The sequence below is a fragment of the Prionailurus bengalensis genome, chromosome A2 (genome assembly GCF_016509475.1).
Source record: "Prionailurus bengalensis isolate Pbe53 chromosome A2, Fcat_Pben_1.1_paternal_pri, whole genome shotgun sequence".
NCBI lineage: Eukaryota > Metazoa > Chordata > Mammalia > Carnivora > Felidae > Prionailurus > Prionailurus bengalensis.
This window is the reverse complement of record NC_057348.1, coordinates 7,560,554-7,588,534: the sequence shown is the minus strand read 5'-3', so window position 1 is coordinate 7,588,534 and position 27,981 is coordinate 7,560,554. Positions and strand designations below refer to the sequence as shown.

The following is a 27,981-nucleotide window of genomic DNA, read 5'->3' as shown; positions in this document are numbered from 1 at the left end:
CATCTTCCTGGGGCCCTGACCAGCACAGGAGAGAGAGTGGGGGAAGGTCAGGCTGGGTCCCTGACAGACCCCCACCCTCTGACCCTGCAGGCAGGACTCAATGCCTCTTGTGTGTCCCCTTGTCACAAAGCCAGCCATGAAAAGAAAGGGCAGTCAGTTTCTGAAAGGTCACTACAGAAGATATGCAAGATTGAAGCAAGAGACATTTGGGTTAGGTGCTGAGAAGGACTTTTTAAATGTGAATGAGCAGCTGGTTGAGGGGACACCCATTCCTGCTGCATCGAGACAGGGGTCTGGGTGAGGGGAAAGCCTGGGAGAGCCACACTGTACGGGGTCGTGACTCTCAGCCCTCCCTGGGGCTTCAGCCTGGAGAGGGGGCAGCTGGGATGATCATTCCATGGGGGAGTGACCCTTGTGGTTGACAGAGCCTGGGAGCCCAGATCTTAGTCTCAGGGGACTGTAACCCAAATACCTCTTAATGACTGCCTAGCCAGAGAACAGGCAATTAGAGACGGGGCTGGTGGTGGCAGCAGCAGAACAGGGGTGTGTGTGTGTGTGTGTGTGTGTGTGTGTGTGTGTATGGAGAGAGAGGGGGATGAGGAGAGTAACCCCTGCCAGATATGCGGTATATATGTATATATATATATGTATATGTATATGTCTATCTATCTATCTATCTATCTATCGAGAGAGGGAGAAGGACAGAGGAGGGACAGAGGGACAGAGAGACAGAGAGGAAGGAGAACCAATGAAGTACCAGGAGACACGCAGAAAGAGCTAGGAAACAAGAGAGTGAGAGAGACAGACTGATTCAGAGTTGGATGCAGAGAAAGACCTGGAAAGACCAACACAGAAAGTGGGACAGAGAGAGGGCAGGGAGGGGGAGAGGAGAAAGACAGAACAGGAGGTTGGAGGCAAGAGTGAGTGGAGGCTGGAATAAGGGTCTGTAAATCTGGAGAATGAAGGGTCTGACCCAGGAGGAGCTGGGACGGGGGTCCCTCATCCAAGCCCCTGTCTCCCCCAAGTCTGGCCCCCCACCCTCACTCCCAATGGTGAGGTCAGTAGAACCGCCCCCAGGGTGAGGTCATGGACAGATTTGACAGAATCTGACTCCTGCCAAGAGGCTGGGTCAGGGGGTCAGTGGGACAGTCTGCTGGGGGGAGGGGAGAGCAGGCAGGGGCTTTGGGCCCAGAGGAAGCCCCCGCCCTCCCCTGCCCAAGCCATGTGGTTCCACTTAGCACTGGCCTGCTGTGTGGGGTGGGGCTGGTAGGATGGCCTGGATTAGGATCTGGTTGGGCCAGACCAGTTCCCTCCTTTGCTAGGATAAGAGGGATAGGGTCAGAGGGAGGAGGTCAGGAGGGATAGGGTCAGAGGGAGGAGGTCAGGAGGTTATTAGAGAGAGGCAGTCATCAGGAGGAGGTCAGAGAAGATGATAAAATGGGGAGGTCACAGGTCAGATGGAGGAGACTGGGTTAGGCAGAAAGAGGAGGTCATGGGTGATGGTGATCAAGGAAGGAGGGGGTCAGAAGGAAGAAGTCAGGAGAGGTAGTGGTGAAAGGGAGTAGATCATGGGTGATGATCAGGGAGGAGGAATTCAGAGGAAGTGGCAGTCAAAGGAGGAGGTCAGAGGGAGGAGGTGGGGGAAACACACACTAGGAGCCCCCCCTCTCCAAGCGGGTTTCCCCTGGCAGGGGGCTTCAGGCTGGGAAGCAGCCCCAGGGAGTTGGTGCGGGGGAGAGCAGAGAGGGGGACAGTCTGGCTCTGGGGCTCAGGCCAGGAAGCCTTGATTCATCCCAGAAGTAGGTCAGCTTTTTTTTTTTCCCCTACCAAAAACCAAGCGGGGGGGTGGTGGGGAACAGGAGTCAACAGGCTGATGAGGCTGAACAGCTGTGGGGTGGTGAGATGGGTCAGGTCCTGCGCCCGCTCCTTCTCTCTGACCCACAAACACCGTGGGGGGCTGAAGCCCCCAAACCTGAGCTACTCACATGGAGTCCTAGATTTGTTTTAACTGCCCTGCACCCTGGCTTCTCTCTACAGCAGAGCCTGTGGATGTGCTGAAGGCCCTGGGTGTGCGAGGGGGCCAGGCTGGGGTCTCTGAAGGGCCTGGCTTCTGCCCCCAGAGGGCCCCGGAGGGTGACCGGGCATTCAGGGTTGGCAAGGCCACCACACTTGGCATCCCTACGTGGGAGCTTTTTCCAGGTGAGTCAGTGCAGGAGGGGTTGGGGGGAGTCATCCTGGGAGCATGGGTCCCTGCCAGGCCCTCTAAGCTGCCCCTTTCCCTCTGCCCCTTCAGATGGGCACTTTCCCGAGAACTTTTCCGTGCTGATCACTCTGCGGGGCCAGCCAGCCAACCAATCTGTCCTTCTGTCCATTTATGATGAGGGTGGTGCTCGGCAGCTGGGCCTGGCTCTGGGGCCAGCTCTGGGTCTCCTAGGTGACTCCTTCAGCCCCCTCCCCCAGCAGGTCAACCTCATGGATGGCAGGTGAGTATAGGGAAGGTTGGGGTCCAGAGAGAAGTGGGGTGAGAAGCACCCCCCACTGAGACTGTCCTCTTGCAGGTGGCACCGTGTGGCAATCAGTGTGGATGGCAGGATGGTGACTCTGGTGGCCGACTGTGAACCTCAGCCCCCCACGTTGGGCCAGGGGCCTCGATTCATTAGCACGGCTGGACTCACTGTGTTGGGAACCCAGGACCTCGGGGAGGAGACTTTTGAGGTAGGGGTTCAGTGGTCGGGGAAACTGAGGCAGGGGACGGGAAGGCGTTTTGTCCAGCTTCACCCCAGGTCCAGGAAGCTGAGGAGAGGGAGTGGAATGCATCATTGTGCATCATTGTGCATCTTGTGGTGCGTGAGATTGTAGAGCCACAAAACAACAGTACGCGATAGTGCATACTTGACTCGTGGTAGAATACGGTGGAGACGTGGGACTGTACTGGTTGCTACGATGGTGTGTGACTGTGTGTGGTTGTGATGTGTGTCCCCTCCAGGGGGCCAGGGACCACATTCATCTTGTTCCTCTCCTTATCCCCAATACCTTAAAGGGCACCTGGCACATATTAGGTGTCAGGTGCCTGGGGGCAAAGGAATAAATGTGCCTCTGATGGGACAGATGTTGTAGGGTATGATTTATGGCTGTGATTTGGTGTGACCGTGACAGAATCTTCCTCCCTCTCAGAGGGATTGTGGGGGCTGTGGTGGGGCCACCCCCTCTTTATACTTATGGGGCCCTGGGTAGAGAAATACCAAGCCTTGGTGCTTGGAATAGGGTGTCAGAGTCAGCCTGTGGCTTTCTTTCCCTGGCCCCCATCCTCTCTCCAGGGAGATATTCAGGAGTTGCTGATAAGTCCAGATCCTCAGGCTGCCTTCCAGGCCTGTGAGCGGTACCTTCCTGGCTGTGACAACCTGGGCCCTGTAGCCACAGGGGTAAGTGAGGCATTTGTCCTGAGGTCAGGCTGAATCATCCCTGGATCCAGATCTCAGGAATGAGTGAATTCTGACCCCTACCTGGGACTGAGTGACTCCTGCCCTCAAGAAGATCCTAGGCATGAGTGACCTTGATCTAAGTCACATAACTGAGTGATTCTTGGATCCAGATCGTGTGCTTGACCCTAGGTCACAGGACTGAGTGAGCCCTGGGTTCAAAACATGGGATCAATGAGCCATGTGCCAGCATGGTCCCAGATGACTGAGCCATGGGGGCTCCACTGAGGGGCTCTGGACCTGATGGAGGTCCTCTTCCCAGGCCCCCCAGGGTGAGCCAGAAACTCCAGCCCCTCGACGTAAGGGGAAGGGAAAAGGGAAGAAAAAAGGGCGAGGTCGTAAGGGGAAGGGCAGGAAGAAGAAGAAGAACAAGGAGACTTTGACCCCAAGCCTACCTCCTGGCTCCCTGGAGAACCAGGTAAGGGATCTGCAGCCACTCACCTCTGCTCTTTGACTGCCTGACCTCTGGTCTCTGATTCCTACTGACTGCTGGTACCTCATCCAAGTTCTATGCCTTTGGTCTCCAATCCCTGACCTTTGACTTGTTTCAGCTGACTGATATCTATGTCTGTGTGGCAGGGGGGCTGGAACTGTCTTATGAGCTTTCTCATCTCTGCTCCTCAATGTCCAGTTTTTGGGGCTGGAGGAAAGGGGCAAACCCAGATGATTACCTTATATTAGGAGGTTCTTGATGGAGGCTACTGCTTAAGGGCAGCAATTAGCTGGAGTGAATAATGGGTTCATTAGTTAGAGTGTCATTGTTTGGGATTGATTGGTCTAGGTAGCTGGTGAGGGTTATTCATTGGAGAAGTCTAATTGGGGGGCACTATTTGGCTTTCCTGATAGAGATTGCGGGTTGGGAGGTCACTAAAGGGAGATATTGATTGAGGTTGATGTTTGAGAGGTTCCTAAGTGGGGGTCATTGTTGGAAGTCATTGATAGAGACCACTGTTGGTGTTATTGTTGTCACTGGTTTAGGGTTAATGGGAAGGGGCCATTGATGGGGATTATTAGTTGGGAAGGAAGGTAGGTCATCAGTAGGGGACCCCTGATTAGAAGGCACTAGTGGGGTCACCAGTTATAGTCACCAGTTGGAGAAATGACTTTCAGGGGTCATGGATGAGATAATTGGTTTGGGAGTCCCTGATGGATTATTAGTTGGGAAGGCATTGATGGGTCACTGATTACTGAAATTACTGTTTGGGTCATTGGTGGGGTAGCAATAGATGGGCTCACTCATGGTTGCTTGTTGTTGGAGGATCACTGGTTAGGGGAATAATTGATTAGGGGGTCACTGGTAAGGCTTAGTAGTTGAGGGTCTACTAGCTAGTACTTGTTGTGGAGGGGGTCATTGGTTGGGGAGATCACTGGATGGGAGAGTAAATGGTTGTAGTCATTGACTGCAGGGGCCGCTGATGGATCACTAGTTACAGGAATAACTAGTTATAGGAATAAAGGCCAGTGATGTGAGTTATTAGTTGGAGGGGTCATTGGTTAAGTCCCTTAGTGGGATCATTAGTCAGGGGATATTGATGGGGGTCATTAATTAGGGAGTCACTAATGGGCCCCTGGTTGTAGGAATCATTAGAGGTCATTAATGGGAGATCATTAGCTGGTGAGTCACTGGGTAGGCATCCTTGGTGCAGGCCATTGGTTGGGGGAGAGTCACTGGTTACATTCCATCTGTTCTCACTGATGTACTAACTCAGTGGAGAGAAAGAAATGATCACTTCAGGCCCAGAAAAAGAACCCCTCCCCAACCCCTTCCTCAGGAAGGGCCTGGGCCTCTACTACCCTCTTTGTGCCCTTGACCAAATTTCTCTACAGCTGTCCAGGCCTCTCTAATTGTGGCCTGGCTGGCTGACCACTGAGCTCTGCCTTGGGAGAAGACATGTGGGGTGGGCTTCTTGGAGTCTGGCCCCGAGTACTGGACCTTGACTGTGGTTATCGAGCCAGCCCCACTCTGCCTTCTAGGTCTCCCAGACCTGACCCAGCCTTGCTCTTCTTCCACACAAGAGGCCTCCCCCTGCTGGCGGCTGTCCTGATCCAGTCAGAACACATTTGCCTCCATTGACCAGTCCCAGTCCCCTACCTTACACCCCGCTGATGGTTTTTTGGGGGACTCCTCCTTTGTTTCCTTCCTCGGACTGGGCATTGCTGGGGGCGGGGGCAGGGTCCAGCTTCCCCTGGGGGACTGATACTTCTTCTGTCCCTGCTGCAGACCTCCACTGACATCCCCCAAACAGAGACACCAGCTTCAACTTTACCTCCGATTCCCACGCCTTTGGTCATGACCACCACTGTGACTATTGGCCACAATGTCACCATGCTAGAGGTCGGTGGGAAGTGGACGGGGCTGGAAGGGAAGGGAAGGGAAAGTCCTGGGAACTGGTGGTGGCAGACAATGAGGACATCAGGGACAAACTTGGGTCTGTCACAATGTTCTCAGGGGCCCCTGGACCCTGACAGTGGAACAGAACTGAGGACCCTGGAGACTAAGTTAGCCAAAGAAGACAAAGAAGGAGGTGGCCCTACCATTGTCCCTGTCTTCCGGGCAGCAGAGCAGCCGTCACAGACTCAGTTCCAGATTTTTTCTGTGAGTCTGAGTATTTGGGTGGGGGGGGGGGGCGGGGAGGAGGTCCTGCCTGGAACCACATAGGACCACACTTTCTCTTTTGCCTTCTTTTAATCTTGCCTAGAATGCCTTCCCATCACCCCCTGTAGTTGCTAAATATTATCACTATGCTGATGTGACAGGAACTTCGCGAATGGATGGCTCTGTGTATAGAATTATGCGTTTGGCCTTTAGTCCAAGCGTGATGAGAAACCTCTTGATCAAGCTCATGGAGCCTGATCGGACTTGGAGCTTTAAAAGCTCTTTCTGGCTGCTGAACAGCCTATGGACTGTAGGGGGAGCCAGAGGGGCAGCAGGGAAACCAGTGGTCTGTGCAACAAGAGCCTGGTGACCTGGAGCAAGGTGGTGACAGTGGGGACAGAAAGAAGTGGACAGATCTGGGCCTGTCTTACTACTGGAGATGGAGAAAGATGCGGGGATGACTTAGCCGATGCATGGTGGCACCTTTGAACAAGATGGGGATGCCTAAGGGAAGAGCGGGTGGAAAGCATCAAGGGTCCCATTTTGGATGTGCTAAATTGGCAACCCCTGCTTGGCATCCAAATGGAGATGCCAAGTGGGTGATTGTTTAGAAGATTCTGGCGTTCAAGGGACATGGTCTAGGCTGGAGATAAAGACTTGGGAACCATCAACCGGAGGGATGCTACCTTTAGCCAAGGGATTGGACAAGATTGCTTCGGAAAATAGTGCAGACTGGAAAGGGTCCCAGGTTCTAGCCTTGGTATTGGGCAAGGGAGGAGGGGAATGCTCATAGCCAACCTAACCTGAGGGCTTGTATCCACCATTGTTTTAATTTATTCTTCTTCCTGGGGGACATACACTGTTATCATTTGCCTACTGACTCTGCAGGTGAGGCCATAGGAGTCAAATAAGTTGTTCCCTGTCACCAGATAGTGAGAGGCAGCTCCAGGATTAGGACCCCACAGGACACCCTGAAGTTCATGCTCTTCTTGACCATGGTCAGGGCTCACATCTCTTTTCTGTTCATTCCCCTGCCCCAGGGTGCTGGAGAGAAGGGAGCAAAAGGGGAACCAGCAGTGATTGAACAGGTGAGGGGCCTGGGGCTAGGAGGAGGTGGAGAGGTCTGGGCTAGAACGGGGGTCACACTCATTTATCCCTCAGGGACAGCAGTTTGAGGGACCTCCAGGAGCCCCAGGACCCCGGGTGAGTGATGGCTGCACCCCCCTCTTCCTTTCTATTCTAGTTGGGGTATTTGAGACCCTGGGGTGGAGGGTTGAGGTGTAACATTGCCATATCGTTAAAAGATTATTGCATATTTGAGGCTCAAAGGGTGAATCAAAATAGGGGTTGGGATGTAAAGTTGGGGGGAGGTATGGGTCAATATAGTACTGAGGGGCCAGGAATGGCTCAGTGATGGGTGAGGAGGTCTGCATGGGGTCAGAATCAGTGGTGGGTCAGAAGTTGGCCTGGCTCGAGCTTTGCACTCCTTATGAACCTCTGTTCTCTGTCCCCAACAGGGGGTGGTCGGCCCCTCAGGCCCTCCCGGCCCCCCAGGATTCCCTGGAGACCCTGGTCTACCGGTAAGAGACTCCCTCTGGGTTGTATCCTTTTGGGGGGGGGTGAGGTTTTGGGCCATGTGGCCGAAGGTGGGCACGTGTATGTCTGAACATGGATCTGGGAGGCAGGGACTGAGGACACCACACTGAAGCTGGCACTGGCCCCACTTGCTCATCTCTCTTTCCATCTGTGAATTGTCACTCTGGCCCATGTCCTGTCTCTGGGGGTGTATCCCCTGCTTTTGTCCTTCCATCTGTCTCTATCCCTGAGTGTCCTTCATCTCTGTCTTTCTCCCTGTGTCTCGGTCTCTCCCCTCTCCCCCTCTATCTCTATCTCTCATCTCTGTCTGTCTATCTCTCTGCCTCCATCCCCCTCTGTGTCTCTCCCTCTCTCAGGGTCCTGCTGGCCTCCCCGGAATCCCTGGCATCGATGGCATCCGGGGTCTACCAGGCACTGTGATCATGATGCCGGTAAGAGGGGGATAGGGTAGCACATCCTTGGGGGTGTAGTCCTGACCCAGGAGGGGCCTCTCCTTGGGCCCCCTCATGACTAGCTGCCCCTAGTTCCAGTTTGCAAGCAGCTCCCTCAAAGGACCCCCAGTCTCCTTCCAGCAAGCCCAGGCGCAGGCAGTCCTGCAACAGGCTCAGGTGAGTGGAAGATAATCAGGGGACCAATGGGGGGTAATGGGAGGACATTGAGGGAGTGACAGAGATGGGGATAATGGAGGCTAGTTGGGGGGCAGGTGGATGTTTGTCTCCTGAAGATGCTCTTTTGGAGGGTATTGGGGTTTTGTGGGAGACCTGAGGATCTCTTTCCCCCATCTTTCCAGCTGTCTATGAAAGGTCCTCCTGGCCCGGTGGGGCTCACTGGGCGCCCAGGCCCTGTGGTGAGTAAGGAGACTGTACAGAGGAGGGGGACACATCAGTGGAGAAGGGCAACCTCCCTCTAATTCCATTTCCCCATCTCTTTCCTCCAAGGGTCTCCCTGGATATCCCGGTCAGAAAGGAGAGATGGGAGAAATGGGGCCACAGGTGAGGCTGGTGGGGATGGGGCCAGGATTGGAGGGGAAGGGTCTTCTCCCGGAGCCACAGGATAAAGTGCTGTTTGAGGACAATGACAAAGGGGCTGACGATACCTTTGCAATTGCTGAGAATGATTAAAAATAAGTCCTTTCTCCTTCTTGTTCTCCTTTTTCTTCCTCCTTTTCTCTCCTAGGGTCCCCGAGGCCTTCAGGGACCTCTTGGGCCCCCTGGCCGGGAGGGAAAGATGGTGAGTAACTCGTAAGTCTTTAGGCCATCCCTCATCTATCCCTCAACACCCAACAGGAGTCTTGGCTCCGTGCCCACAGGGTCTGCTGGTGTCATTGGTGGGATAAGGGCACCGAGGACAGAGAATGGCAGCTCCACTGAGTTTGTCACCAAGGGATCTGGTCAGGTCACAGAGCCAAGGAGGACTTTCTAGAGAGAATGATGCTTGAACTGAGGTCTGAGGTATAACCAAGTAAACAGGAGAGGAAGGGCATTCCGGTAGAAGGAACAGCATGCGCGAAAGAAAAGACTGGTATACTGAGGGAGATGATGAGCAAGATAATTCCAGACAATTTTTAAATGCAGCGGGGAATGAAGAACTGGGACAATTAATGGAGACCGGAGATTTTAATTTTTGTGATCCTGGTGATGTGCACTCGGGGAAAGGGCCTGGAGATAAAGAACAGTGGACGGGTTTGAGATGTGTTTGGGAGGTTAAACTGATACACAGAGAATCCCCCAGGATTCTTCACGAGGGAGGAGCTCAACAGACAGCGATGGGTGTCTTGATGTTGTCACCTCCCTGACAGGGCCGCTCTGGAGCAGATGGGGCCCGGGGCCTCCCAGGGGACACAGGACCTAAGGTAGGTGATAAGGTCAGGTTCGGGACTTGGAGGGACGGTTGGGTCGAGGATTCGGGGTTCAGGCGGTGTCTCTTTGTGCAGGGTGATCGGGGCTTTGACGGCCTGCCAGGGCTGCCTGGTGAGAAGGGCCAAAGGGTGAGTGTGTGAGGCCCCTCCTGCATGTCAAGCCTCCCAGTATTCAGGATGCCCTCCCCACCCCCGGGGTCAGAATCCCCATCCCCATGTCCGAGCTCTCATTCCTGTGCCGCATGTCCTTCCCTGGGAGGCTGGTCTCTACCCTCACATCTCCACTCTGAACGCCCCCCCCTCCTAATCCAGGGTGACTTTGGCCATGTGGGGCAACCTGGCCCCCCAGGAGAGGATGGTGAGAAGGTAAGTTTGGGGAAGAGAGGGAATGGTTTAGAGTGAGAGTCAGAGAGGAATGGAGTCTTCAGGGGCCGGGGTGAGAGGTGAGGGTCTGTGCTGGAGGGCCAGGATCGTCAGTGGGGCTCAAAAAGGTAGACTGAGGGCTGGGAGCTAGTACCAGAGTTGGTAGGTGGGACTCAGGTTTGGGGTCAGGGGCCCGAACTGAATCACGTGTGCTCAGTCTGTTGGTTACTGCCTTACACTCTGGCTCTGGGATCCCCTGGAAGAGGTGCCCAGATGAGGGAAGGTGGTTTTCTGAGGGTTATACTCCTCCCCCCCCCCCCCCCCCACCGAGTGATGAATGCTTTCCCACAGGGAGCAGAGGGACCTCCGGGGCCCACAGGCCAGGCTGGGGAACCGGTGAGTACCAGGGCCCTCAGGCCCCTTTGCCTGGCCCAGGGGAGGGAGCCAGGACTCCCGGGTCCTCAGAGCAGGGGTGCTGGAATAATGCTCCTACCTCCTTGCAGGGCCCCCGAGGACTGATCGGCCCTAGAGGCTCCCCTGGTCCCCTGGGACGCCCGGTGAGACTGTCGCTATCTGTCCACCTCTCTGCTTGTCTTCCTCTCACCTCTGTCTCCTCTGCGTGCCCATTTCTGTTACCTGATTCCGCTGCCTGCTCATCTTCCCACCTGTACCTCTCGGTGTCTCAGACTCAGGCTCCTGTGTGGTATCTGCCCGGGTCTCACACCCTCTCCTCCCCCAGGGTGTACTTGGGATTGATGGTGCTCCGGGAGCCAAGGGAAATGTGGTACGTGTCCCGCCTTCTGACCCCTAGCGCTTTCTGATGCGCTGACCCCGTGGCCATCTGTCCATATCCCTGTGCACTCCCCTGGCCCCCTTGTCAACTTCACTGGCACCTCCACGCTGGGGTCCCTTCCAGAGTCACAGCACCCCCACTTTCTCCCCAGGGTCCTCCGGGAGAACCAGGCCCTCCAGGACAGCAGGGAAATCCTGGATCCCAGGTTTGAGCTATCGATTTCAATAACCGGGGTTTGACAGTAGTCGGCCATGGTCACAGACCCCTCCCAGCCTCCCCACTCCCCAGCTCATTGCTCATTTCTCATGTCTTCCTTCACCTTCCTTTTTTTTTTTTTTTTCTTTCTTTATGTCCCCAGGGACTCCCTGGCCCCCAGGGGCCCATTGGCACTCCTGGGGAGAAGGTGAGTGACAACCCCACCTACCACCACCTTCTCCTGTCTTCTTCCTTCAATTCTGCTGCAGGAAAAGCTTCCCACCAGGGCCCTGTGGTTAGCCCTGGATAATGGTGAATCGCAACAATCCTTCAGCAAGCTGAGAGTTTAAAAAAAAAAAAAAAATCACTGACGGGAAAGGGTTGATTGGGAGAAATGGAAATGAGGGCACATTGTCAGGATTTAGGGGAACCCACAGAAGCCACCGTCATCAAAAATATTAGCGAGATCCATGGGCCAGGAAGGCCTTTCTCTGGGGTCTGTGGTGTCATCTTTATTCCCCGGCACATGTGTTCCCTCTCCCTCAAGCAGACAGGCTTTTTCCTGCACGTGTCTTTGTCCACCCCCCCGCCAGTCCCGTTTCTGCACGATTTATCACCATTTCAGCCCCCAGCTCCGCATGGCCTTATAGTTTCTTTACCTAAACCCACCTGATCATAGTTCCTATGAAGTGAGACGTCGCTTACCTCAAATTCTCAGAAGAAAATGATTGGTTTAGTTGGACCCAGTGCCCGCCTCTGGACCTATCAACTATTCACAGAACACAGGGGGTCACCTCATGCCTGCCTGGGCCCACCTCTCTCAGATGAAGGTGGAGGCACTTCTAAAGAAAGGGCTATAGCTGGGGAGTCCCCCAGCCCAACGTGTTCCTCACCCTGTTTTTACCTCCTTTGTCTCCACTCTCCCAGGAGTGAAGGATTTCTGAGGCTCAGAGAGGGAAAGGGGCTGGCCCAGGGTCACTCAGTAAGACTGGGCAGAGCTAGGGAGAGGTTTCGCAGCCCGTGGGGTGTGCTTGTTCTGTGACCTTGATGTCGCTGCATGTCTGAGTAGGGCTGTTCTTGGTGGGATGCCAGACTGAGACTCTGCGTCTCTCCCTACTGTTCACCTTCTTTCAGGGCCCCCCTGGAAACCCAGGTATTCCAGGCATTCAAGGATCTGATGGCCCTCCGGTGAGAAGTGGGTGCTGGCAGAAGGGGGAGGGGGAGGGGGAGGCTTGGGAATTTGGATGGCAAATCCAGGTCCCTGACAACTTCTTTCCCCAGGGTCACCCGGGCCATGAGGGTCCCACAGGAGAGAAAGGGGCCCAGGTGAGTGGCCTGGAGAGAGGCCGGGTTGGCGATGAGGGTTGGTAGGGCAGGGCCAGGAGTCAGGGGCTCATGAGGAGAGGAATGAGGGCACTGGTAACATGGAGGGGGAAGGACAGGACGGCACTGACCTTATCTCCATCCCAGGGTCCACCAGGGTCAGCAGGACCCCCGGGCTATCCTGGACCTCGGGGTGTGAAGGTAGGTGATGCTTGGGGCACATAAGTAGGGGTGATTCATTGGCATGAGCCCCAGGGCACCAGCTTCATGGTAAACCTGTGCACATGTGCTGAGAGGTATCGATCTGCAGGAAAGGCGTGGGGGGAGTGGGGTTTCAATCTGAGTGACAATATGTAGAAACGTGTGTGTTACCTGGAGCTGAACAGCCAAAGGGAGGTACCGTCATGTAGTTGTCACCTTGTAACTGAGAATAGTTAGGCCCATGAAGGGCCTAAGCTCAGTTCAGATCAGCACTCTGTAGTGAAGCAGACAGTTTATGTCTTACCTCAAGCCCAGGGCCATATGATCTTCAAGCACAGAAATGCTGGGATAAGCCAAGAGCCGTACTGTTGACCGAGGGCAGGGACGTTGGACTTCACATTTGTATGAGTCCAGTCACGTTGTAGCCAAGTATGGTACCTGTGGTCTGAGAACAGAGTTTGGTGGTAGCCAAGAGGCAACTTGTCACATTTTTGCACTGGAGGTAAGCTCAGTTATCTCCGAGCCAAGGAGGTGGTTCTATTGCAGCTGGCCACAGAGTCCTATGGGTGGCCAAAGTCAGAGTTATGTCGTAACCAGCCATAATTATAGAGAGCGAGTTGAAGGCCATGTTGTAGCTGAGTCTAGTTTCGTTGTAGCCAGGGTCAGAGAATCACGGTAGCCAAGCTTGGTTACGCTGCAGTCAAAGGACTTGCCCGGAGGCAGGCGAGGGTCAAAATACTTCTACTGTATTTAAGTACAACTTCATTGTCGTCTTTGAGCTCAGTTAAACCTTGTGTCTCTGCGGCTGGAGACGGTCATGCTATGGTCAAAACACAGTTATGTTGTATCCAAGTGCAATTTCATTACAGTCTCTGAGCTCAGTTACATGTGTCTTTCTGTGGCTGGAGACAGCCATGCTATTGTCAAAACACAGTTAGGCTGTATCCAAGTGCAATTTCTTTATAGTCTCTGAGCTCAGTCGCATTGTAGCCAAGTGCAGTTTTCACTGCAACCCAAGCCCGGGGTTTGGGCACCTGGTCTTGAACTGAGCAGCCTTGGTGTAGCTAAGCACAGACTGGCTTTGTTGCCAGGCACAGAGTCGCATTGTAGCCAGCACAATGGGGAACATTCCTTTGCCTTTAGAATGAGACTGGGGCCTGGAATGTTCATCCTCGTTCTCCTGCCAGAAGGAACTGTGGACACTGTGTCCCTGGGAGATTGGAATCAATTCCTCGGAAATTTGGCCTTCCCTGCACACCCCCACACAGATGACCTTGGGAGGCTGCCAGCGGGAAGAGGGGCGGAGAGGCAGCCTCTTCCACACCACACTAGCAAGGCTTTGGAGAAGGGTCATCTCCTCTGAGGCTGCCCCCTTCCACTCGTGTCCAATATCCTTTTGGGACTGTCCTGACTGTTTTGGGACAGGGAACTGAGCTGGAAGGCCCTTCTGAAGCAGGAGCGGGACTGGAGGTCTCTTTTGTTTTTCAGGGTACCTCTGGCAACCGTGGCCTCCAGGGGGAGAAAGGAGAGAAGGTGAGAAGGAAGGGGATTCCTGGTTGAGGGGAGCCCTAATAACGGGCTTCTGGTTGTGTCCCTTCCCTGAAACCCTGACCTCTGACCTCTGACCTCTAACACTCTCTCTCCCCCAGGGAGAGGATGGCTTCCCAGGCTTCAAGGGCGATGGGGGGCTTAAAGGAGATCGGGTAAGATGATTTCCAGATGAGGGATCTAGTGGTTCTGGGGAGTTTGGGGAAGACATTGGTGGGGGTGGGGGTGCTCGGGTTAAGACAGGGAGCTGGAGGCGGCCGGAGTGACACAGGGCCTGATACCGCCTTTCTATTGCAGGGACCCCCCGGGCCCCCCGGTCCTCGGGGAGAAGATGGTCCCGAAGGGCTGAAGGGGCAGGAGGGGCTGGCCGGCGAGGAGGGGCCCCCAGGCTCAGCTGGGGAGAAGGTGAATGGACCGTGGTCACCCTCTCCAGTCTACCCTCCAGCTTCCCATCCTGCAGCGAAGGTGTTCCCTGGCCCTTTGCCTTCTGCCCTTGGCAGTTTTGTCTCCAGCCTCAGGAGACTGCTACCTCGCTTACCGTCTCTGATTCCTTCACTCATCATGATAGAGAAATCGCACGTACTACATTATCTGATTTTTATCCCCACCGCAGGCGACGGGCATTTTTACCCCCATTTTGCAGACAAAGAAACTGAGGTTCGCAACAGAATGGAATGGAATGAGTTGCCCAAAGACATGCCTGTAGCAGGCAGGAGCCAAGACTTGAACTCACGTTTCCCTGAATTCTATGCTGTTGTCCCCGCCCCCCCTGTCCCAGCCGTCCTGCCCTTTCTTTCCTGATCCTCAGGGTTCAACTCCTGACCTCTGTCCCATAATTTTTCTGCAGGGCAAGCTGGGGTTGCCAGGTCTCCCAGGTTACCCAGGACGTCCAGGCCCTAAGGTAAGAAGCTAAGGGGTTAGGGGTGGGCAAGGGCAGGACTCAGAGACTAATCAGCATCTGGAGGGCCAGGCTGTGGTCTGGGGCACTGAGCCATCCACCCCACCGGTCACTGAGAGACGGCGAAGACGTGAGCTTTCGCATCAGACTTGGGTTCAGATACCAACCCCTTACCTGCTAAGTGACCTTGGTCAAGTCTCTTGAACCCACTTGCTTGTTGCAAAATGGAGATCCTGTATTTGTCTCATCAACTTGATTATAGTAACATTGATAATTTTGGTAATCAAACTATAGGATCCTTCTTATTTGGTGTGATTGAGGTCGGTTCAAAGTCAGTAAGGAGGAGAATCACAAAAAATACACATCTGACCTCTCTCTCGTCCCTCTCTGCCCCTCCCCCACTCATGTTCACGCACACACTCTCTCTCTCTCAAGATAAATAAACTAAAAAAACAACACACACACACAAAACAGAAATGGCCTCCTAAATGGCTCAGTCAGTGAAGCGTCTGACTCTTGATATTGGCTCAGGTCATGACCTCATAGTTTGTGAGATCGAGCCCCACATCGGGCTCTGTGCTGACAGTGTGGAGCCTGCTTGGGATTCTTTCTTTCCCTCTCTCTCTCTCTCTTTCCTCCTTCCCCTCCCCTGCTCCTGCTCTCTCTCTCTCTCTCTCTCTCTTTCAAAATAAATAAACTTAAAAAAATTTTTTTTCAACGTTTTTTATTTATTTTTGGGACAGAAAGAGACAGAGCATGAATGGGGGAGGGGCAGAGAGAGAGGGAGACACAGAATCGGAAACAGGCTCCAGGCTCCGAGCCATCAGCCCAGAGCCCGACGTGGGGCTCGAACCCACGGACCGCGAGATCGTGACCTGGCTGAAGTCGGACGCTTAACCGACTGCGCCACCCAGGCGCCCCAAAATAAATAAACTTTAAAAAATACATATTTGACATATCTTGAATTATAACATATTAAAATGCACTTATATAAAATGTACATTTGTTTTGCCAATGTTTTGATGGATGAGGCTGCTGATTAGACATGTATTTCTGCCTAAACCACACCCTCATTACATCACTGATGATTTATAGTGTGGGTTTATATAAAATGAAGCAGAAACTTGGACACTTGGGAAGAGAGCTGAGTGCAGAATCCTTCCAGAGTGCCACAGTTTGTCATTTCCATCTGGCAGTCATCTTATGCGTGCCTAATTTGACAGTGACTTTTTTTTTCAGTGACTTCCCTCTCTATAGCGAGTCTTTTCCATTTGACTTAGGTTCAATAGATGTCTTTTTTTTTTTTTTCCATTCTTCATTCCATCCGTTGTTGTAAAAACGTTCACTGAGTCACATGACTCTGAGAGCAAGGGCAACTGACATAAACCGATTTGGGAGGAAACTCAAGGCACCGTAACTTAGAATAGAACTCAATCTGCTGGAGCAGAAGTGCATGGGAGTTAGAGCAAAGCCTCCTAGCCACGACCAGTCTGTGTGTTTTGGGCATCGCGTGCTACACGGCAGAAGGCATGGTGTGTTGGTTGAGTTGAGGTGCCTTAGCCAGTGTCAGGGTCTTAGCGCTGTAACAAAAATACTTTAGATGGGGGGGGGGGTGTGCTGAAACAACAGAAATTTATTTCTCCCAGTTTTGGATGCTAGGAGTCTGAGACCAAAGGTTTAGCATGGCAGTGGAAGAGAAAGAGAGACAAGGAGAGGGAAGAAGGGAGGGAGAGAGAGAGACAGAGAGACCTAGACTCCTTTTCTTTTTAAAGTTTTTTTTTTTCTCATTTTATTTATTTTAAAGAGAGAAGGTGGTGTAGAGGGGCAGAGGGAGAGAGAGAGAGAATCCCAAGCAGGCTCCACACTGTCAGCACAGAGCCCGAGATGGGGCTCGGACTCACGAACCGTGAGATCATGACCTGAGCCAGTCAGATGCTTAACCGACTGAACCACCCAGGCGCCCCTCCAAATGACCATTCTTCAACATAGGACTTCAGCATATGAATTTTGAGGGGACACAAACATTCAGTCCATAGCAGTCAGTGATAATCAGCATGAATGATGACAGCTGATATTTCATAAACACTTACTATGTGCCACACACAGTGTAAAATGCTTCCTATCCATTATTCTGTTTAATCCTCACCAGGGACACCTGGGTGGCTTAGTCAGTTAAGCGCCCAATTTTGGCTCAGGTCATGATCTCATGGTCCGTGAGTTTGCGTCCCACATCGGGCTCTGTGCTGTCAGATCGGAGCCTGGAGCCTGCTTCGGATTCTGTGTCTCCCTCTCTTTCTGCCCCTCCCCCGCTCATGCTCTGTCTCTCTCTGTGTCTCAAAAAATGAATAAACATTAAAAAAAAATTTTTTTTTTAATCTTCACCAAAAACTTGTGAGGGAGGTATCATTGGTGTCCCCAGGCTACAAATGAGGAAACTGATGCTCAGAGAGGGTGGGCCATTTGTCCAGGGCCACACAGCTAATCCAGTGGGGGGTCTGGGATTCAAAACATGGTGAGGAGTGGGAGGGGATAGCAGAACCTGTGATGTGTTCCTCTGTGGGGACGGGGGAGGATGCCTCCAAATGGGCAGGACAGCATGGACTGGGGTCAGTCAGTTAACCAATATCCAGTAAGCCCTGTCTGTGTACCAGGTTGAGGGGATTAAGATCAGGAGATCAGAGCACCATGTCAGAGCAGAGAAAACAGACAACGGATGAATAAGCAAGTGAACAAGGTCATTTCAATATAAGTATTATGGGAAAACAAACTAGGACAAGGTGACAGAGGGTGACTTGGAGGACGTGGTGGTCAGGATGGTGGCAGAAGACTTCTCTAAGGAACTGACATGTAAATGAGATCCAGACCATAGGGATACCTGCCTGTGTGGGGACCTGAGAGACGAGCATTTTAGACGAAGGAAGCAGCCAGTGCAAAGGCCCTGAGGCAGGAGTGTACTGGTGTGCCTGAGTAGCATGGAGGAGGCCAGCGTGGCTGAAGTGGAGGGAGCAAGGGGTGAGCGAGGGGAAAGAGGAGGGCAGAGGGCTGCCTGGGAGGAGGATGGGCCTGGAAGGACCAAAGAAACTTCTGGAAAGGATGGAGTGGCTGAAGGGTGAGGGGTCAACTTTGCTGACCACCCACTCCACAACCATCACCCCCCATCTTTTCTCTCTATTTCTCTCAACTCAGGGATCTACTGGCTTTCCTGGGCCGCTGGGACCCTTAGGAGAAAAAGGGAAGCGGGTGAGTCCAGGGGCCAGGGGAAGGGTAGGGCTTATTCGGGGGAACACGTGCAGCTCTGCACGGCAGTGGGTAGGCCCCCGTAGCTAAGCCTGGAAGCACTTGTCTGCATGCACATTCCCATCTGCGGTGCGGGGCACAGATAGGTGACCCCACCTCGCGTTACTGTGCGTGAGTCTGCGTGTACGGGTGCCTCTCGGTGTAGATCAGATGGGGTCTGGGTGTTACAACCCGCGGGCCTGCGGTAAACAAGGACATAAGCCTGCATGCACGTGCGTGGCCGTGGACATAAATGTGCGTAGGGGGGTGTGTGTGTGTGTGTGTGTGTGAAAGTCTTGTGAAGAAATGTACAGCAGGTGCCTTTCTGGGTCTGTGCCCGGTTGTGTGTGTTTCCCGTCTTTGTGCCATAACTGTCTTCTGCTTCCCCGTCACCTGATTTGTTCTCCAGGGCAAAGCGGGGCAGCCGGGCCTGGAAGGAGAGCGGGGGCCACCAGTAAGAAGAGTGAATGCTGGGCCTTGGGGGGCAGGGCTGCGAGGAGGGGCTGCAAGAGGAGGGGGGGGTCGGTGGGGGGGAATCGTGAGCAGGCAGGGCAGAGCGTCTGGGGTCTGGGTTATGTCCGTGTCCCTGGTGGGGCAAGGAGGGGTCACGACGGGAGGCGGCCCAGGCGAGTCGGGCTTGTCTCTCTCCTAGATTCCCGCACCCTCTCACTTCTCATCTTTGCTTCTTTGCTACTCAGGGCTCCCGTGGAGAGAGGGGCCAACCAGGTCCCACCGGGCAACCGGGCCCCAAGGTATGGGCTGGGTGGGCTGGGTGGGTGGCCTCGTGCGGGCCCCCCCCCCGCCTGGGCTCCCCCGGCCCTCCCTGTGAGTTTGTCCTGCAGCCTGAATCCCATCCACTCTGTCCTAGGGTGATGTGGGCCAGGACGGGGCCTCTGGGATCCCTGGGGAAAAGGTGAGTGTGTGTGTGTGTGTGTGTGTGTGTGTGTGTGTGTGTTTCGGGTTGGGAGACGAACCCAGGAGGTGGTTAGGGTGCAGTGGAAGGGACGCAGCCTCTGAAGTCCGGAGCTGTGAGTTCAAGCCCTAGCTCTGCCACTCAGCTGCTGCGTGACCTTGGGCGAGTCACTCCACCTCTCTGGGCCTCAGTTTCCCCCTCTATAAAATGGGAATAACCACAAAGGGCTGCGGTGACAATTGGAATGAATGACTGCGGGTGCGTGTTTGGCCCCCTGCCCGGTGTGCAGAAAGCACTCCACGTGCTCGGTATGTGGGGCTCGGGGGGCAGGAGGGATGAGACCGTGGCTTCTGGTTCCCTTTCAGGGCCTCCCAGGTCTGCAGGGCCCTCCTGGATTCCCCGGGCCAAAGGGTCCCCCTGTAAGTGCGTGCACCCTGGGTGGGGGGGGCCCGGAGGGAACCCAGGGAGTGGGGAGACTCCTTAGTGCCGTCTCATCTCCCTCCCACCCTGCTCCCCAGGGTCCCCAGGGGAAGGACGGGCGTCCCGGGCACCCTGGACAGAGAGGAGAACTGGTGAGTGGCCCCTTGACTTCTGACCCCTCACCCCCTGAGGCTCTCTGGTTCTCTCTCCCATGTGACACCCCTTTAAATTTTTCTCCCCAGGGCTTCCAAGGTCAGACAGGCCCACCTGGACCAGCTGGTGTCGTGGGTCCTCAGGTCAGAAGGGAGCCCACAGGTCTTTCCAGTTTTGCAGATATTTCGGGGGGAGGTGCATCTCAGACAGACCTTCCCCCCCACCACCGCCCCCGACCCCGGGCGGCCTCCATTCAAGAGAAGCTTCCTTCCTCTCCAGGGAAAGACAGGAGAAGCGGGACCTCTGGGCGAGAGGGGCCCCCCAGGCCCGCCTGGACCTCCGGGTGAACAAGGTCTTCCGGGCCTGGAAGGCAGAGAGGGTGTCAAGGTGAGACCCTACCCCCTAAGAAATCTGGCTGAGTGGCCCCAGAGATTGGCCACATGCCACCCCAAGGCTCAGAATCAGCTCCGTGGGGGAGGGGCCCAGATTCACAGAGGGGAAGCACCTCTGCACCTCTCTGGAGGCTGACCTTCCCCCTGCACTCCCATAGGGAGACCTGGGGCCACCCGGGCCCCTTGGGAAGGAAGGGCCGCCTGGACCCAGGGGCTTCCCCGGCCCCCAAGGAGCCCCTGGCGACCCCGTGAGTATTCTTTGGAACCCCTCCTAAATGTGCCTGGCTGGCCTGTGAAGCAGAGAAGGAAAGGGGGGCTCGGGGGGAGGGACATGGTGATGGCATCCCGGGTGCAGTAAAGGAATCATAGCCGGAGGGACCTAAAGGAGAGACACCCCTGACCTTCAGTGCCCAGGAGGAAGGTGGGAACTGTGAGCCCCCAGAGTGAAGACAGGACCTGGGCCACACCCTTGGGGGGGTCTCTTGACTGAATCATCTCCTCCCTCAGGGACCTATTGGTTTAAAGGGTGACAAAGGCCCCCTGGGCCCTGTTGGAGCCAATGTAAGTGTAACCCCATCTGCTGGGTGGGGGGCTGTGTGTGTGTGGGGGGGGCTTGGGGCATCTGGGAAGCTGGGCATCGCTATGATTAAGTCCACTATTTTGGGTGTCAAACAGGCCTGGGTCACCCTCGTGACCTCAGTTTTCTCATCTGTAACACAGCCCCGCCCCACAGACTGTAAATCTCAGTGAGATGATCCGTCTGACACATACTTACCTGCATGCCAGACATCAACATATAAAAACCTCCCTTCTCCTGGAGCTTCTGTTCTAGTTGGTGATGAATGACACAGAGAAGGGGGAGTAGGGAGAGAGCAGTTGAAATGGGTTGGTCAAGGAAGGCCCCCCGAGAAGGTGACATTTGAGCTGAGACCTGAAGGAGGTGAAGGAGGAGCCATGCGGATATACAGGGGAAGGGTGTTCCAGGCAGAGGGAATAGCATGTGCAAAGGCCCTGTGGTTGGGGTGTGCTAGCATGTTGGAGGAAATACTGAAGAGGCCTGTGTGACTGGAAAGAAGTGAGGAGGGGTGAGTGGGAGGCGGAGAGGGCAGGAGGTGATGAGGCAACTCGTGCAGAGCCTTGTGGGCTACCAGGAGGACTTCGCATTTTCTCTGAGTAAGGTGGGAGCCGTGGAGGGCTGTGGGCAGAGGGACATGTGTACCCTGACTCAGGTGTCCCTCTGGCCACTGTGCGGAAGGGAACAGATGGATATGACGCTGGTTAACTACCTGCCTCAGTGCCTGGTGGCTTGAAACCCCCTCTATCCATGAGAACTTTTGCTGTTTTTCCCACACTTCTCACCCCTGTTTCCAGGGCCCTCCTGGGGAGCGGGGTCCTGTGGGCCCAGCAGGAGGCATGGGGCTTCCCGGCCAAAGTGGAGGCCAAGGCCCTGTTGGCCCTGCAGGCGAGAAGGGGTCCCCGGTAAGTGCCTGCCTGCTATAGTCCTCAAGCATCCTCAGGACCCAGCACCCCCCACATCCCCGGACCTTCACCTCTGCCCTGGCCCCTGACCATCCCCTCTTCCGCTCCCCCATCAGGGCGAACGTGGCTCCCCTGGCCCCACCGGCAAAGATGGGATCCCAGGGCCCCTGGGGCTTCCTGGACCGCCGGGAGCTGTTGGGCCTTCTGGCGAGGATGGGGACAAGGTGAGTTCACGGACACAAGAGCTCGTGGAGGAGGGGCTGGGGGGCTCAGGGTAGGGAGAGGCCATGTTGGTCCTCCCTCACCTGTTTCCTCTGCAGGGGGAAGTGGGTGCCCCTGGCAACAAAGGGAGCAAAGGCGATAAAGGGGATGCGGTGAGTGTGGGGGCCAGTGAGGGAGGTGGGCCTAGGGGAAGGCAGAGGGATGGATGAGGGGGATAGCTGGGACCCCAGGAGAATGGGAAGGGTGCTGAGATGGCTACCCTCTCCTCTCCCTTTCCTTGGTGGCCATCTCTCTGTCTGTGACTCTGCATGGCCCTGGGGCATCACCTCCCCAGCTTCCCTCTAGGACCTTCAGCCAAAGCGTTGCATCTGTGAGCCAGCTCAGTCCCTGGAGGGACTTCTGGGGAAAAGTCCTAGTGACCCAAGCATTGGACGATGTCTGTATCTGATCCCACTTGTTGGTGGCTAGGACGACAGGACTGTGGGGGAAGCAGCTCTTGCTTCCTGGCGGGGGCAGTGGGAGGCAGTGAATGTCATCTTGAGCGCGCTCCCAATCTTGAATTTGAGGTGTTTTTGGCTGTGTTCCCTCCCCCAGGGCCCGCCTGGACCAACAGGGGTACGGGGTCCCGTGGGACACCCAGGCTCCCCGGTGAGTGCTCTTGGCTTTGTGGCCATTGCCTGGATCCCAGATGGGAAGGGACAGCGTCCTCCACCATGACCCAGACCCAAACTCAACCCCACCCCTACCCCTCTGTGATGACACCCAACAGGAACTCATCCCAGAGTCTGGCTCAATCCCAACCTCAACCTGAACCCTGAAGGCCATCGCAGTTCTAGTCTCAACCCCACTTATGACCTGAACCTCAATCCCAGCTTAAACTTTATCTTCAAATCTGAGCCTTGACCCAGTCCTACCCTGAAGCCCAACTTTGACCCACCCTCCAGTGCTGACCCCAAACCTGGACCCAAACTTTGAATCTGACTTTGGCCCCAATGTCAAGCCCGACCCTAAATTTCACCTCCACCTCGTCTGAACACTGCTCATGACCTTGACCTCAACCCACCACCCAATGCCCATCTCACCACTCGCTGCCCATCTGAAAACTTTGACTCAACTCTTGACTTAATTCCCAAACTCTGTACCCTTAACCTGTACCCCCACCTCCAAGCCCAACCCTGACCCTTTCCAAACTTAATCCCAAACCTGACTGCAACCGTTAACCTGACTTTGACCCTGTCTCCAACCCTTGACCCACACCCTCACTGTGCCCTGTTTCTGTCCTTCTCCCAGGGAGCAGATGGGGCTCAGGGACGCAGGGGACCACCAGGCCTCTTTGGGCAGAAGGGAGATGATGGAGTGAGAGGCTTCGTTGGGGTGATTGGCCCCCCTGGCCTGCAGGTGTGTGTCTGAGTTTGGGGGCGTGGCCTCTTTCCCCACACTCTGTGCTCCAATCTTGCTTCTTTGTTCCACAGGGACTGCCGGGCCCTCCTGGAGAGAAAGGGGAGGTCGGAGATGTAGGGTCCATGGTATGGACAACCTGGGGAAGGCGGGAGGGCACGAGGATAGCAGGGTGGTGGTGACCGTTAGACTGATTTGGAGGTGGTGGTGTCACAGGGCACATTGTCATTTTAAGATGATGCTGGGAACCAGCATTAAGGATGGTGTTTGTGGTTAGTGGTGCCTTTGAGGGGTCATGAGGTCACTGGATGCTATTCCGACTGTCTCACAGGGTCCCCATGGAGCTCCAGGCCCTAGGGGTCCCCATGGCCCCAGTGGATCGGAGGTGAGGACCCTCTGTGGGGGGTGGGCAGGATGCCTGAGAGGTGGGGGCATCCATTTCGCAAGAAGGGGCTGTTGGCATCCTGCAGTCCCACTTCTACCCCTTGCTGTCTCTCCAGGGCCCTCCGGGGCTGCCCGGGGGAGTTGGTCAGCCGGGCGCTGTGGGCGAGAAGGTGAGAGAACGGGGGCAGGGGTCTGCCTAGGGTTGGGAAGACACAGCCAGTCTTGCTTGGGGGTGGCTGTTCTGGGGAGCTCCTTCCTGTCTGTCATAATCAGACCTCTCCTTACGCTCAACTTCGCCTCCTACAGGGTGAGCCAGGGGAGGCTGGAGACCCAGGACCCCCAGGAACCCCAGGCATCCCTGTGAGTGACTGTGTCCTGTGCCCCTGCACCCATCTCAGGGAACCTCTGACCCCTGGGCATCTTGGGGCACCTTGACCCCTGGGCAGACCAGAGTCACCATTGACCCAGGACCTATGGGTAGCCCCAGTTGTCTTGATGACAGAGCCCTGGAAGGTCTCAGATAGGGCTGCTACACAGAGTTCTTCAGGTTGTACACTGCACAAGGGTGTGGGGCTGAGAGAGGGGGTGGGGGCTCGGATCCAAGCCATACACCCTGAGTTGGGGATGAACTTCCCAGAGGGATCCCCTTTTCTAATTCACTCCAATGTGGCATGTGGGCTAGACCAAACTTGGTCATGATCTCTGAGCACCTGGGCCATCCTTGCCCCTGACTCCTATAAGTCCTAGATCCTGTGACCTCTGATTCTTGGACAGTCTAGGCTACTCTGACCCCTGGCCCCAGGAAGTCCCAGACTACCCAGATTCTTCAGTCCAGGGATGCTGACCCTTGACCCCTGACCCTGGACTCTTGTCTAGGCTATTCTGACCTCCGACCTCTATTTCTACAAAGGGGCCCAAGGGAGAAATTGGTGAAAAGGGGGACTCGGGTCCATCTGGGGCTGCTGGACCCCCAGGCAAGAAAGGCCCCCCTGGAGAGGATGGAGTCAAAGGGAACGTGGTGAGTCCTCGGAGAACAGGAGGCAGAGATGGGGAGGGGCCTTGACCCTGCTCCCCGACTTCTAGAGCAGGGCTTCCCTCCTCCAACCTGCTGGCCCCCGAGCCACCCAGAACATGGCTGACAATGACCAAAGGCACGCTTGTATGTCACGGGATGGGGTGGAAGTTGCTCCCACACAGAACCGATCTGGAAATGTTGGCAACAGAGCTGGGGCTGATGTGGGATTTAGCACCAGGGTGGAGGCTGAGACCGCCCCCCCTCCCCCGGCCATGGCAGAGGGGCTTGGGGTGGTTGGCAGGGCAGTGAGGAGCTCCGGAGTCTGTGGGACCTCAGTTTGCATCTCACCCCTTTTCTGAGGGTCAGTTCTGTTGAGTCGTGGGCTGGGAGACACCTGATGGATGAAGTGAGGTGATGCATGTGATGCCCCTAGGTCACCACCTACACGCGTTAGACTGTAGAAAGCTCTCTCTCCCAGGGCAGGGATTTTGTGTTTTGTTCACTATGTGTCCTCAGTAGCCCAAACTGTGCCTGGGCGCTGTTCGCCTGTCAGACAAATGCTCGGTAATTCAGAAATGTGATTATTTGTCATTCTGTCTTCCAGGGCCCCACTGGGCTCCCAGGAGATCTAGGCCCCCCTGGAGACCCAGGAGTTTCGGTGTGTGTGAGCCCCCCACTCCCACAATATATTCCTAATTCTGCCCCCATCTCGACTCCCTCCACAGACTTGGGCAAGGTCAGGGGAGCACATAAGCTTTATGTGTCCCCAAGCTTCACCCCAAACTCATATTGCCTCCATGACCCCTCCCATCCCCCACAGGGTATAGACGGCTCCCCAGGAGAGAAGGGAGACCCTGGTGATGTTGGGGGACCGGTGAGTGGGGGAGCAGAGCATGTCATGCTGGCAGAGGGGGGTTGGGGCTGGTGAGTGGGTAGACTGGGGGGGCCGGAGGAGTAGGCTGATGAGGTACCCAGGGCCCCCATACAGTACCTGCTTTGCCGCTCTGGGCCTTCACCACGATGGTGAGCAGCTTAATGGAGGAGGTGGGAGACGGCTGGTGCTGTGGGGATGTCTGGGGAAGGCCGTCCTGGGATCACAGGCATCCTGACACATAACCCTGCTCAACTGACGTGAGCTAATACTACCCTGGTACTGTTACATATCCATAGGGTCCGCCTGGAGCTTCTGGGGAGCCTGGCCCCCCTGGGCCCCCCGGCAAGAGGGTAAGTGAGACCTGCCTCCTGGTTGACCTGGCTCCAGCTTTGATCCATTCACCCCCCACAGGCCCCCACAGGCCCCCGCCCACCTCCACAGGCCCCCTCACCCCCAAAGCATCCCTCCTACACTCTTTCCCTCCTCAGGGTCCTTCAGGCCGCATGGGTCCAGAAGGCAAAGAAGGGGAGAAAGGGGCCAAGGTGAGTACCCCCCCTGCCCAGGGAGGGTCCCCGTGTTGATCCTCGGCCAACAGATGGGCCATCAGAATGGGTGCCCCAATTCCTTCCCCCTCCCTGATTGTTCTTGGCTGGGAGGCCAGGAGGAAGGAACTGTCTGACACTTTCTGCCCTTCCCTTGCCCTGGTCTGTTTCAGGGGGAGCCAGGTCCTGACGGGCCCCCAGGGATGACGGGCCCAGTGGGGGCTCGAGGGCCCCCTGGACGTGTGGGGCCTGAGGGTCTTCGGGGGATCCCCGGCCCTGTGGTGAGTAGGGTGGGATCAGACCCTCTGTGTGTGACCCACCTTATGCTTTCTAATCACAGCCTGAGGTGGCTGACCCTGGAGGGTGGTGGGGACATCTACACGGGGTCTGGCCGAGTGCAGCACCCCTACGTTCTGCTTCATCCTAGGGTGAACCAGGCCTCCTGGGACCTCCTGGACTGATGGGCCCTCCTGGACCCCTGGTAAGAGACCTCTTTGTCCCTGGTGTCTCGGCATGGAGAACCACACTGGGCATCCAGTGGCCACCTGGTGCCGTGGGCTCACCCCTCACTGACAGTCCATCTGACCACCTGTACTAACCATCTATCTTGGTGGTCTTATCCTGATGGTCTATACCGACCCTCCATCTTGGTGGTTTATACCGACCACAGTGACCATCATGACAAGCCAAACTGACCATCTATGTTGATAGTCAACACTGACCACCCACGGCGATCCTGACCACGGACCATTCATACTGGACCTCCTCCAGCCAGCCCTTCATTATCCCTTGTCATCACCCCTCTCTCCTGACCATCCCCATGACCACATCCCTGGTAATTCCCATTTGAAACATGAGTAATTTCCCATTTGACTACCCTCCAATCACCCACATGAACCTTGAGATTTTGTGTTTGAGCCTAACTGAGCCTCACTCTCCTTCCAGGGGCCCTCTGGCCTTCCAGGATTGAAGGGAGATGCCGGCCCCAAGGGGGAAAAAGTAAGGATACCTCCTTCCATTATTCTCCCCCAGTTACCTCTGTCTCCTCCACATTTACCTCCCTCCCTGGCCAGAGGGCTGAGAATTTGGGGTCTCCTCTGCTCCCAACCTCATTACCCCGAGGCTCTAGAAGAAAAATCCTCCAGCAATCCCCCCACCATATTTCTTTCCCCGTGTGTGCCTCTCTCGTCCTCCAGGGCCACATTGGATTAATTGGCCTCATCGGCCCCCCTGGGGAAGCTGGTGAGAAAGGGGATCAGGGGTTGCCAGGCGTGCAGGGCCCCCCCGGCCCCAAGGGAGAACCCGTGAGTGTGTGTTCTACCCCAAGTGGAAAGAATGTGTTCAGAGGAAGGGGTGGGTGGGTGGGGGGGGCAGAATTGGGGCTTATTTGGAGACTGTGGGGGGCTTGGGAAGCCTGGTCTAGAATGATAAGAGTTGTGTCTGGGGAAAATGGTGGGGGGGGGGGTGTCTCCATCTAGGGATTTGCGGGTTGGAGGCTGCGTCTGTGGCCTGTTTTTTGAGGGGACCGGAGGCTTGTCTGGGGGATGTGCCTGGATCACAGGGGTGAACCCCATCAGTGATGACCTTGGTGTCCTTTCTCCAGGGTCCCCCCGGTCCCATCGGCTCTCTGGGCCCCCCTGGGCCCCCAGGTGTGGCGGTGAGTAAGAGGGGTTTGTGGGGTGGGGTCACCGTGGTGGGGCAGCTGGGACGCCAGCCCTCCCTGTCTCTACCTCACAGGGTCCTCTGGGACAGAAGGGCTCAAAAGGTTCCCCGGTGAGTATGCACTGCTCCCTCAGGCTCCCACATCCCGGCTTCCCACCCCTTTCAACGTCACCACACCCTCAACCCCTTTGCATTCATTCATTTACTCATTCAATCATGCATTTGACTATTTACTCAACACCTACCGTTGTATTTTTATCAAATCTGAAATGCCACCGATTGTGAGATGCACCATTATTTTAGAAACTACTGTGAAGAAAAAAACAGTTCTGACAAGGAAACTATGACTTGCCAAAGATTTGTTAGATTTTGATTTCGGAGATGTTAAAATATGGAAAGGG

At 55.4% G+C, this 27,981-nt stretch overlaps 1 protein-coding gene across 3 annotated transcripts in view; it reads left to right on the top strand.

Annotated features, from left to right (window-relative positions):
- Nucleotides 1-27,981, top strand: part of COL5A3 (collagen type V alpha 3 chain) — a 35,659-nt gene that overhangs the window by 2,006 nt on the left and 5,672 nt on the right. The window contains exons 2-61 of one of the 3 annotated variants that reach the window (XM_043586471.1): nucleotides 2,041-2,199; nucleotides 2,294-2,483; nucleotides 2,559-2,715; nucleotides 3,318-3,422; nucleotides 3,742-3,897; nucleotides 5,701-5,814; nucleotides 5,929-6,075; nucleotides 7,116-7,163; nucleotides 7,237-7,278; nucleotides 7,593-7,655; nucleotides 8,028-8,102; nucleotides 8,196-8,279; nucleotides 8,462-8,518; nucleotides 8,610-8,663; nucleotides 8,848-8,901; nucleotides 9,470-9,523; nucleotides 9,605-9,658; nucleotides 9,842-9,895; nucleotides 10,244-10,288; nucleotides 10,396-10,449; nucleotides 10,632-10,676; nucleotides 10,837-10,890; nucleotides 11,044-11,088; nucleotides 12,015-12,068; nucleotides 12,162-12,206; nucleotides 12,351-12,404; nucleotides 13,893-13,937; nucleotides 14,054-14,107; nucleotides 14,250-14,357; nucleotides 14,800-14,853; nucleotides 18,037-18,090; nucleotides 18,536-18,580; nucleotides 18,825-18,878; nucleotides 18,995-19,039; nucleotides 19,405-19,458; nucleotides 19,558-19,611; nucleotides 19,702-19,755; nucleotides 19,892-19,999; nucleotides 20,163-20,252; nucleotides 20,512-20,565; nucleotides 21,376-21,483; nucleotides 21,600-21,707; nucleotides 21,804-21,857; nucleotides 22,300-22,353; nucleotides 22,996-23,103; nucleotides 23,178-23,231; nucleotides 23,435-23,488; nucleotides 23,604-23,657; nucleotides 23,794-23,847; nucleotides 24,398-24,505; nucleotides 25,107-25,160; nucleotides 25,323-25,376; nucleotides 25,673-25,726; nucleotides 25,865-25,918; nucleotides 26,092-26,199; nucleotides 26,346-26,399; nucleotides 26,864-26,917; nucleotides 27,115-27,222; nucleotides 27,522-27,575; nucleotides 27,656-27,691. In XM_043586471.1, the coding sequence (XP_043442406.1) occupies nucleotides 2,041-2,199; nucleotides 2,294-2,483; nucleotides 2,559-2,715; nucleotides 3,318-3,422; nucleotides 3,742-3,897; nucleotides 5,701-5,814; nucleotides 5,929-6,075; nucleotides 7,116-7,163; nucleotides 7,237-7,278; nucleotides 7,593-7,655; nucleotides 8,028-8,102; nucleotides 8,196-8,279; nucleotides 8,462-8,518; nucleotides 8,610-8,663; nucleotides 8,848-8,901; nucleotides 9,470-9,523; nucleotides 9,605-9,658; nucleotides 9,842-9,895; nucleotides 10,244-10,288; nucleotides 10,396-10,449; nucleotides 10,632-10,676; nucleotides 10,837-10,890; nucleotides 11,044-11,088; nucleotides 12,015-12,068; nucleotides 12,162-12,206; nucleotides 12,351-12,404; nucleotides 13,893-13,937; nucleotides 14,054-14,107; nucleotides 14,250-14,357; nucleotides 14,800-14,853; nucleotides 18,037-18,090; nucleotides 18,536-18,580; nucleotides 18,825-18,878; nucleotides 18,995-19,039; nucleotides 19,405-19,458; nucleotides 19,558-19,611; nucleotides 19,702-19,755; nucleotides 19,892-19,999; nucleotides 20,163-20,252; nucleotides 20,512-20,565; nucleotides 21,376-21,483; nucleotides 21,600-21,707; nucleotides 21,804-21,857; nucleotides 22,300-22,353; nucleotides 22,996-23,103; nucleotides 23,178-23,231; nucleotides 23,435-23,488; nucleotides 23,604-23,657; nucleotides 23,794-23,847; nucleotides 24,398-24,505; nucleotides 25,107-25,160; nucleotides 25,323-25,376; nucleotides 25,673-25,726; nucleotides 25,865-25,918; nucleotides 26,092-26,199; nucleotides 26,346-26,399; nucleotides 26,864-26,917; nucleotides 27,115-27,222; nucleotides 27,522-27,575; nucleotides 27,656-27,691 (4,322 nt within the window). Of the gene's footprint in view, nucleotides 1-2,037; nucleotides 2,200-2,293; nucleotides 2,484-2,558; nucleotides 2,716-3,317; nucleotides 3,423-3,741; nucleotides 3,898-5,700; nucleotides 5,815-5,928; nucleotides 6,076-7,115; nucleotides 7,164-7,236; nucleotides 7,279-7,592; nucleotides 7,656-8,027; nucleotides 8,103-8,195; nucleotides 8,280-8,461; nucleotides 8,519-8,609; nucleotides 8,664-8,847; nucleotides 8,902-9,469; nucleotides 9,524-9,604; nucleotides 9,659-9,841; nucleotides 9,896-10,243; nucleotides 10,289-10,395; nucleotides 10,450-10,631; nucleotides 10,677-10,836; nucleotides 10,891-11,043; nucleotides 11,089-12,014; nucleotides 12,069-12,161; nucleotides 12,207-12,350; nucleotides 12,405-13,892; nucleotides 13,938-14,053; nucleotides 14,108-14,249; nucleotides 14,358-14,799; nucleotides 14,854-18,036; nucleotides 18,091-18,535; nucleotides 18,581-18,824; nucleotides 18,879-18,994; nucleotides 19,040-19,404; nucleotides 19,459-19,557; nucleotides 19,612-19,701; nucleotides 19,756-19,891; nucleotides 20,000-20,162; nucleotides 20,253-20,511; nucleotides 20,566-21,375; nucleotides 21,484-21,599; nucleotides 21,708-21,803; nucleotides 21,858-22,299; nucleotides 22,354-22,995; nucleotides 23,104-23,177; nucleotides 23,232-23,434; nucleotides 23,489-23,603; nucleotides 23,658-23,793; nucleotides 23,848-24,397; nucleotides 24,506-25,106; nucleotides 25,161-25,322; nucleotides 25,377-25,672; nucleotides 25,727-25,864; nucleotides 25,919-26,091; nucleotides 26,200-26,345; nucleotides 26,400-26,863; nucleotides 26,918-27,114; nucleotides 27,223-27,521; nucleotides 27,576-27,655; nucleotides 27,692-27,981 lie in introns of all 3 variants that reach the window. The other 2 variants (XM_043586470.1, XM_043586472.1) reach the window with 2 other exon arrangements.